The 9,988-nt window shown below is 39.3% G+C and overlaps 1 protein-coding gene across 1 annotated transcript; it reads left to right on the top strand.

The window, feature by feature from the left end:
• Nucleotides 1-1,486: 1,486 nt before the first annotated feature.
• LOC104418064 (auxilin-related protein 2) lies at nucleotides 1,487-9,388 on the top strand. The gene is given in 9 exon segments (XM_010029272.3): nucleotides 1,487-2,274; nucleotides 2,978-4,463; nucleotides 4,536-4,671; nucleotides 4,775-4,872; nucleotides 4,997-5,062; nucleotides 5,762-5,851; nucleotides 7,328-7,397; nucleotides 7,400-7,503; nucleotides 8,483-9,388. Coding segments are annotated over 9 exon segments (2,586 nt in total). The 5' UTR covers nucleotides 1,487-1,777; the 3' UTR covers nucleotides 8,522-9,388.
• Nucleotides 9,389-9,988: the final 600 nt, after the last annotated feature.

Here is a 9,988-nt window from a genome sequence, read left to right as displayed (position 1 = left end):
GATTGGATAATGGGATATATTAAAAAGAAAAACTATGTATTCACCGGTTTATGATATAATTTTTAGGTCAATTTGTCCAATGAAAAACCATTCTCGAGAAATTGTTTTCGAATATTTTAGTATTTGGAAGACGGAAAACTAATTGAGCAATCACAAAGTTTTCCATAGACTTAAACAACAAATCTAGATTGTGAAAAATGACTTCCCATTATGATGAAAAGGAAATAATTTTCCAATTTCTTACTTCGCCTCCAAGTGAAAATGTTAGGCTCCCTTCTGTCCATATTATATCTCTTGTCTATTTATTTGTTTTTTATTTTTGCTGTTTATATATATATAAAATTTGTTTTTACAAAACTAGTATTCTATCTTTTGAAATTACTTCATTAATATTTATGTTCTACTACATTCCTAAAAAGATATTGACTCTTGTTTGTTAGGGTGCGCGTGACAAAATTTTTAAAATAGAAATCAATTTTTAACAAAATATTAATTTATCAATTTTTATTTAACAAGTTTCTGAAAGAAAAGAAAATATATTGATAACGATTCAAAATTTTTATTTATACAATAGAATTCGTTTGATAATAAAATAAAACTTCTATTTCTAGTGGCAGCTGACATCTGGTGGCAAGTGGCGAGTGGTAGGCGTCTGGCAACTGGCGTTAGCTAGCAAAGGAGCCAGCATCTGGTGACTAGTAGTGGGCTTTCAGCATTTCATAGGTGATGGGTGGGGATAATGTGGTAAATAAATGATGATGTGAGTTTTTATTTTTTATTTTTGTTTCAAAATTAAAAATTAAAAATTTTAGTTTCGATTTTTTTAAAATATATTTTTATAATAGAAATCTATTCTAAAAATAAAAATGAAATTGCGTCACTAAATCGATTTATGTTCCAAATCTATTTCAGAAAACAAAAAAAAAAAATAAAGAAAATAAAAATTTTGTCATGCACGTCCTTAATTATTATCTATTATTTTTAACGAGATAAGCAATCTTTAGTGGTTTCCCTCTTCAATTGCAACTAATGTAGATTCTGTTAATTGGGGCACTTTTCTTGAACATGAAGTTCTTTTTTGGTCGCTGAAGTTCAATTAAATATTCTTTTATCAAATTCCTCCAAAGCAAAGTTAAGTGCACGTCACTTTACTGGAGACGGACAATATTTTTACACTAAATGATGTAATCAAATTCAAACATGATACTATGTTTACATAATCAGTTTTCAACACATTTTTTTCAATAATAATACAATATTCTCATACTCTGAAATTTAATTAAAGGGATACGATGTTTCTCATATTTTACAAGATATTCTTATTTAGACAAATTACCAGCCCAGTTAGTCGATCAGGTTACTATTAATCTTGGCCAAAAATATTATTACTAATCTGTGGTGTTTTTGTAAACCTGATCTCAATTCAAAGGAATGCATATAAACTACTATGAATCTTGGCCGACATTCGAATTCATTAAACTGGCCAGTAAAGAAATTCCCAACAAATCTCTCTCTCTCTCTCTCTCTCTCTCTGCAATTTTTTAAAACTGGCAAGATGAAGAAGATGGAAGACGAGGCAATTCGCCATTAATTCAAAACAATCGGCTCAAGAAATGGTCAGATTCGACGACCCCATTTCTTGAAAACGCGTTCTGCCGTTTCTCGGCCCCTCAAAATCCTTTCTTGATCCGCAGATTCGCCTCCCTTTCCGTGTCCCAATTCCGGGTAATCCCATGATCGATCCCTCGTGCATTCTCCTGATCGTCGCCGCTTCGTAATGAACGACTTGGACGGCCTGTTCGCCCCCGATTTCGGCCTCAAATCGCAGGTCAAATCGGCCCCAATGTCCGCCCCCAAGCCCTCCCCCAATTCCCGATCCTTTCCCGCCGACCCAGATCCTGTTTCGAGCTCCCGGGGCGCCCAGAGATCGGAGAACCTCGAGAATTATGGTGGGTTCGACCGTACGAAGGGACCCAGAAAGCCGGATTTCGGTTCCGCGCCCGTTTCGGGCTCGAAGTCGTCCTCGAGCCTGCCGCGTTACGATAAGCCCGTTTATGATGAAGGTGATGATGATGGTGATGTGTTGGATCGCGTGCTGGGATCGAAGGGCTCTTCTAGTGCGAGCGGCGGTGACCACTTCGACGATCTTTTAGCTGGAGTTGGGAAGAAGGACGACGGTCCTAGGAGTAGAGCTGCGAAGAACGGGGATAAGGGTATGCAGCATTTCGATGCTTTGTTACCTGGGTTTGGGAGGAAGTCTTCTCCGATCGGAAGGTACTATTGGACATCTCGGATTTCAAGTAGCGGACTTTTGTATTATTGTGTGTCTGCAGGGCCTGCATAATCCCGCATAGTGTGATTTCCGGGCCAGTAGTTAGTTCCTTCTCATGTCCACTTGGCAAGCTTAGAATTCTCAGTACAACGAATGATGCCGTTATGCAGCTAAACGAATTCTTTATGTCGGGGAATGATTCAGTGTGTTCGACTCTGCTGTGATATTGTCTTGAGTTTACTAAATCTCCATGAACGTGACTCGTCTTTTATTTAGTTGCAAATGAGTTTGTCTTGCTCTCGCGATTTGACACTATGTATGTGGTGTGCAATGCTGTGTATGTGAGCCGTCGGCTGGCGGTGCTTATCTAGGGTTGTTGTTATTCTTTTAATACTTTTAAGATTTCATTGATATACTTGGTAAATACTCTTTCCTGTAAATGGCTTGGAATTTGGATGGTATTCACTTGCGACTGTTCTGATGAGAGGCATCTGTGGTAGATCTCATTAGTCAGTAGGGTATGTGCAAATAATGTTCACACGCTTATAATATTTCACGTTATGAGAAAAATATTTAAATTAAGGCATGACAGCATTTATTCTTTGCTATTGTTTTTGTTTTAGTCTCCTTTTTTCTTTGATTTTGTTACTCTATGCTCGATACAAAAGATTTGATTACTTCAAGTTTTATCTTTCTCCTCTTCAGACCAAATCCTGAGTCAAGTTGGTCATCTAGGCCTAGGACTCACACTAGTAAAATGACAGAAGACCCCTTTGTGGTATTGGGATCTACCTCACCCCATGTTGCCTCATCTTCTAATAAGACAGGTAATGCTGGAAGCACGGCAGCTGATGGTTCATCTGCTTCCGCTGGCGAAATCCACAATGGTTCGGAAATGCTTAGTAGTATTAGAAAATCCGCACCATCCTTTTCATTCAATAAGAATGACCAGTCAAGGAGGGAAATGAATGTGGAGAATGGCAGCAAATTTCAACATACATCTTTTGACATGGCTTCAGGCTTGAACCGCTCCCATAAATCTACTGGCCAGACTGCTTCTTCACCAATATATGGGAAGGGTAGTATTCATGACACAAAGACCCAGGGCGACAGCTCCCCTTGGTCTGAACAGAATGTGGGATCATCTGATGAAGTTTGGCTCACTGTGTCCGAGATCCCTCTTTTTACACAACCAACAACTGTGCCTCCACCATCTAGACCCCCACCCCCTCTGCCAACCCGAATTCCAAAGGCAGTAAGTAGATTATTTGGATCAAAAAGTGCAAAGAAGAAGATCAATGATTCTTCTTCATTCGCAAATCCCACTCAACGCTACCACAGTCCAAAATCAATACCTTCGATGACTAAGGTGTCATCTCCATCAGCTGTGGATGAACTTGAAAAGTTTGCCAGGGGCAGTAGCCCTATTAATCCTGATGATCTTGCAAATGGTCTTTCTAGGGAGGAACATGCTAGGAATACAAACGCTGCTGCGTCGTCTGCAGCTATGAAAGCAGCTATGGATAGAGCTGAGGCAAAGTTCAGGCATGCGAAGGAAGTAAGGGGTAGAGGGAGTACTAAAGCTGCCAGAAGTAAAGATACACAGCTGGAAGAGGATGAGAATGTATATGACTCTCAAGAGCAAGCTTTCAAAGAAAAACAAAGGGAAGAGGAAGAGAGGGAGCAAAGGAGACTTGAGAAGGAGAGGGAGAGAGCCAGAGAGATTGAGAGGGAAAGGGCTCGACAAGCTGTGGAAAGGGCTACAAGGGAAGTTCGTGAGAGAGCAGCTGCTGAGGCTCGCCTTAGAGCTGAAAGGGCTGCTCTTGAGAAAGCTAATGCTGAAGTTAGAGAACGAGCAGAACGGGCTGCTGTCCAGAGAGCACAAGCAGAAGCCCGTGAAAGGGCTGCTAATGAGGCCAAGGAAAGAGCTGAGAAGGCTGCTGCTGAAGCAAGGGAGAGAGAAGCACGTGAGAAGGCTGCAGAGGCTCGGATAAGAGCAGAAAGAGCAGCTGTAGAAAGAGCCACTGCAGATGTTAGGCAAAGGGCTACTACAGAGGCTCGTCAAAAAGCAGCAGCAGCTGCTGCTGGGGCTTCAAGGGCTAGTCAAGCCAGTAATGATAATGATCTTGATTCCTTTTTCGAGATGGGTTCTCATGCCACCACAGCTCCAAGGCCAAGAGTAAATTCATCGGTATGGATGTGAAGGTCTTGCTTCTCATGTATTGCTCATTCTGTTGCTAACCTCTTTGAACGTATGCCTCAGGATCCTGAATTTGATACAAAAACTCAGAAAAGGCAAAGGCCTGAAGCAGCAAAGCCATCTGCTGCAACATCATCTAACATAAGAAAACCATCTTCAACAGCCAATCTTGCTGATGATCTTTCCTCTCTTTTTGGTGGTACTATTCGACAAACATGTTTTTTTTTTTTTTTTTTTTGAAAGTCATGGTCATCATTTTATAATGATTGCTTGCTGAATTTTATTAATCTTTTTGGGACAAGGTGCTGCACCATCCAGAGAATTCCAGGAAGTTGAAGGAGAAACTGAAGAAAGAAGAAGAGCCAGACTGGAACGCCATCAGAGAACGCAAGAAAGAACAGTAGGTTTTCATTTTGGCAATTTAATTTTTTATTTTCTGCAACTCTGAATGGAGTGCATTTTCAGCTGAAGGCATTTTGATTGTTGAGAGTATTGTGTTATCACTCTTCGCATGTTTTATTCAGGCCAAAGCACTTGCTGAGAAAAATCAGCGTGATCTTCAGACTCTAAAGGAACAGGAAGAGAGACATGTAAGAAGCTTGAGTTTCCCACTCTATGTGTTTAGTTTCACCAAGATGCCATAGTTTTTCTATCTTATTGGATGCTGTGACTGTGACATAGGTGAAAAGGCAGAGTTATCAATGTAACCCCTCAAAGTGGAGTTGATATGAACCATTCGATACATTCTGCTACTATTTCTATCTGATGTTTGAGGAAATTGATAAGTAGAATAGGAGGTGTATCTGCTGTAGTGTGGACTATAATGGGTTTTAGAATTTGAGACTTAAGTGCATAGACTGAACCTCTCTCTCTCTCTCTCTCTCTCTCTCTCTCTCTCTCTCTCTCTCTCTCAATTTGTTTGGGATTTCAAGAGTTAAAATATTAGTTAGTTATGCCTGATTACTTTCCATTCAAGACTTCACTACACCTAATAAAAAATAGATGCATGGCCCATGGTTGACCTAGGGGAAAACCAAGTGACTGACTGTCTGAACTGTGTACCTCGCCAGTAAGATTTGGAAATCTTGAAAGAAAAAAAAAAACATTGTCTTCGCGGTGCACATAAATGCTTGGAGCTGCAGAATATTACTTGTAACTAATTCCTCTTGCTCCTGATTTCACATTATTTTATCGGTGAAATGTTACATCCCTATGGCTATTCGCTGACACTCCTGCTATTAGGTTTTCGTTAAGTTAACATTAACCGCTTATCTGATGAATTCCTTCAGAGGATTGCTGAAACACTGGATGTTGAGATAAAGCGCTGGGCTACTGGAAAAGAGGGGAACTTGCGTGCTTTGCTATCGACTTTGCAATATGTAAGTTAGATGTGTTCCTTGATGTTCTTTTCACTGTCGTGCATTGCTTGCAAAAATACAGGCTGCATCTTCTGGTACTCATCCAATGGCATTGGACGGGATGCAAGAACAAGAGTAAGACAAATACACAGGAGAGAGAATAGGCACCCATTTTCTGCATCGAAGCTGTTACTATCTATTGGTCGTAGTTTAATTCTAGAATAGATTAGTCGAAAGAGTGCATGTTTTATTCAATCTTGATTTTTCGGTATACAAGGAATGGAGCATTAAATATTTTTCCTTGGCAGAGCCAAAAATTGATGTGCCCTGTTTTCAAGGCTCCAAAAGAAGAGGTGGATTTTATGTGGTTCAATATTGAAATTTGCAGTGTTAAATTTGACTGAATATGGGATGGTGATTCTTCTTTAGCATTTCACTCATGATGAGTTCTTGAGATCCTTGAAATCAGTATGTATAACATGGGATTATTGGATAATTATAGCAGGATTTTAAAAGTTGACACTCTAATGCACTTGAGTCCTAAAACTCTCACTTTTTGCAAGTCATAAAATTTGTCATGGTCGTTCATTTAAATCCTTCTGATAACTCCATTAGGCTTTAGTGGATGGAAGATGCACATGGCTTTTTTTCCCCCTTAATGGCCACATAAAAGAAAAAAGCCACGTGGCATTTCGAGTACCCAAGTGCATCTAAGTTGCGCAAGTTTTAAAGTTTAGATGCACTAAATGAAAGTTTACTCAAGTGCATTATCATAACCGATTTTAGGACTTGTCTTGCAATTGTTCCTATAACACAATAGGGAGACGTCTGAGTTTTCTTCTTGAATGGCAGTTGTGGCACTCTTATCGTAAACAGATGCTTTTCATTGGAAAGCAGTACATAGGAAACAGCTTTACATGAAAAAGATGTAGGTGCAACCTTTGTGTCACCTCACATTGCCTACAATAAACACAGACAATTCCTCAATATCTTGTTCATTCGCAACAAAATATTTTCTTTGTGGGCAAACACAGAAGATTTAAAGCTGGTGGTGATGATAAGAGGGGTCATGCATTTACAGAAATTCCTCATTGGTCTACTTGATAGAGAAAGTAGCTACTTTCTTGCTTTGTGTGCATGAAAATTTTACTGGACACATTGAGGTTTTTCTATGAAAGGGAGGAAGACGCTCCAAAGAAATACTGATTGTGAGCCATGTTAAACTAATAGCATATGATGAGATTTTGCTGACCTGATCTGGATGTACTTCTGCATATGACTGTTTTATGTATTTTTAAGCTACCTACTTGTTTATTAGCTACCCTGTGTTTATTGGCACATATTACCCGAAGCTATTTATTTGACATTTTGCTCAAATCTCATATAAACTTTTTATAGATTGTATCCTTATCCCGTTCATTTCGCTTTTTTATCTGTTTGGAGCATACCTTTCTGGTGTTTGGGCTAAGCAATTCCTGTTGATCATTTTCTTATTAGGTGCTCTGGCCTGAATGTGGTTGGGAACCTGTTTCTCTGACGGATTTGATTGCTGCTGCTTCAGTTAAAAGTTCTATAGGAAGGCAACTTTGTGTATTCATCCTGACAAGGTGCAGCAAAAAGGTGCCAATCTTCAGCAGAAATATATTGCCGAGAAGGTTTTTGACTTCCTTAAGGTATTTAACAACCCAAGAGCTTTGAAATTATCATCGTTTTTGTGTGGTGGACTGAATAGCATTGGGACAGTTCCACAAAATTAGCATTGCTAACATTGGAAAAATATAAAATGACTCTAGTAGATTGTTTATTAATCTTGACATCATGCTTTTGTTTGTATTCTGTGGTCGGAGAGTAGGGTTAGTCCCATTTTATCAGGTTTAAATGAAGGGTAGGTCCTCCATTTGCATCTGATTCTATTATGCATGTGGAGATCAGTAAAATAATAATAACAATAATAATAATAATAATTCATAATGTTCGTTATTGGGTTTGGCAAACTTTTGCTTTGTCATTTTTAGGAAATTCTGGCTACACAAGTTGGTCTGCATATTATTTCATTAGTTATGAGAATTTTGTCAACGGCAGGCACCAAGACATTTAGAAAAGAGCTCATATAAAGAAAATGCTCACTTGCATGATTGAGAAGTTATTCCAAGAGTACATTTTGGATGCTATATTTAATGTTCTAAATCATTTTGAAGATCATAAAAAGAAGATCCATCCTCTTCAAAGACTTAGGTTTTTCCCCTTTCCCTTTCTGTATTTACAAATGAGGATTAACAGTGAGAAAAAGAATTGATAGGAAGTTTCTTCATCTTTTGGCACGTGAATACCCTGCCAGGTCTGCAATTCTTGTTCCCTTATCCTACAGTGGTGCCTCTTTATCAGTCTTTGCGCTTCTAGATGTTCCTTTTCCTTTGTTGGTTTTCTGTAAGCATAATACATCGTTAACATTTTTTTGTGCGGAGGGTAAATGACCTCTCTGAAGATTTCTCCTGGCACTCTCTGCTTTCAATAACGTTTACTCCATGTGACAATGTGGGGAAAGAATACTACTTACTACTTTTATAAGTGCCATTTAATTCTTGTTTCGTGGTTTTAGTAATATGACATTCCAATGTCAGCATTGATTGTTAATTGTCCTTGTTATTACAGGAAGCTTGGAACAAATTTAATTCAGAGGAGCTCTTCTGAACTCTTGAGACAACCTTTCAGCTTCAAGCTATTTTAAGCAAGCGTCCCATTTCTTTCCTTGGCAGATACTCCTGGAGGACAATGAATGTCTCTGAGGAATATAATCTTGCCAATATTGCACCCGTTTTGAAATACAGTATATTTAAGGAAGTTCATCCTCTGAAGTTGCCGAAACTGTTCTCCTCGTAGCCAATGATTTACTTAGGGTTGCCAAACAAGTACATTCACTTGGGCTATGAGGATCTTGCCGAAACTGTTCTCCTCGTAGCCAATGTTGTAGGTTACTGCATGGAAGATCCTGTGGTTGCGCCTACAATGAATTCCCTTGCATTGTCCAAGTGACGAGGCTAAAACTCATTGCCTTTTGCAATCCGCCGCAACAAATATAATAGCATTGTGTATACATCTCATGGGATTGGAACATTACCATTTGTACCAATTTGCTGGTATACTTGTAAGATATTTTTAGCGTGGGTAAATTGTCGATATCCCCCTTTAAGGATATTTAGCGAGCAAACCCCTCCACTTTGAAAACAGTGAAAGCTGTCCCTATACTTTGGATATTGGTGATAGAAGTCCCTCTGTACTCCGTACCTTAAGGTTCCTAGCAGGAACATTTTATGCAGTAGCATGGGAGATTGCTACTTCACCACATTCCTAACTCCAATAGAATTCTTGTCAAAAGTTGGATGGACGTCTCACTAGTATCCAAAGCAAGGACTGACTGTGCTACTTTCAAGTTAGGGGGACAGCTGGCTAAAATTACCAAAGTAGCGGAGGTGTCTCGGTGATTTAGCCCTTTGTTTTGATTGTTCAGATTATTGTCTATAAGTAAAAGGCTGAATGGTGACAGGTACTTCCCTTTGATTTGTTTCTTTTGCTCTCTTCATGAACAGGGATTATAGCGTACTACGGCATTGAAGCAGATGGGTTTCTTTTAGTATTTAGAGATTTTTGGATAATGTGAGATGTGTATAGTGGAGTTACTTCTTCCGGGGAAATGTGTAGGGCAATGCATGATTTCAATTGGGTCCGAGTGCAGTGGAACGGTGAAAAATTCTGAAAGGGTCGTTCGGCCGTTTTTGTTCCTTTTGGTCTCTGGGTTGTTCTGAACTGAAAACACTAAAGTAAAACTGCCACACAACCTATAAGGAATGCTCTTTTTGGGTGGTTCAAAACGAGGTTTTTCGATCTGCCCACCGGTTTTTTGGACACCCCTGGTGGCTGGCGCTAGTACAAGTTGTGGTGATTTCTGCGAGACATCGCGTAAATCTTAATGAGCATTGAGCAATCCGGACTAGCAATCCAGATCAAATCGGCTTAATTACCTGCTGACCTAATTTAGGGGGCGAAATCTTGATCAGTATAACAGAAACAACTAAAGAGATTTTTGAGTTATCCGGATTATTGTAATTTTCGTTGATAAACGGAGATAATACTTTTTTCTAGAGCCGCTCAATCGTGTGA

The sequence above is a fragment of the Eucalyptus grandis genome, chromosome 9 (genome assembly GCF_016545825.1).
Source record: "Eucalyptus grandis isolate ANBG69807.140 chromosome 9, ASM1654582v1, whole genome shotgun sequence".
Lineage (NCBI taxonomy): Eukaryota > Viridiplantae > Streptophyta > Magnoliopsida > Myrtales > Myrtaceae > Eucalyptus > Eucalyptus grandis.
The sequence above is the reverse complement of the archived record's forward strand: the minus strand, read 5'-3'. Positions and strand labels throughout refer to the sequence as shown.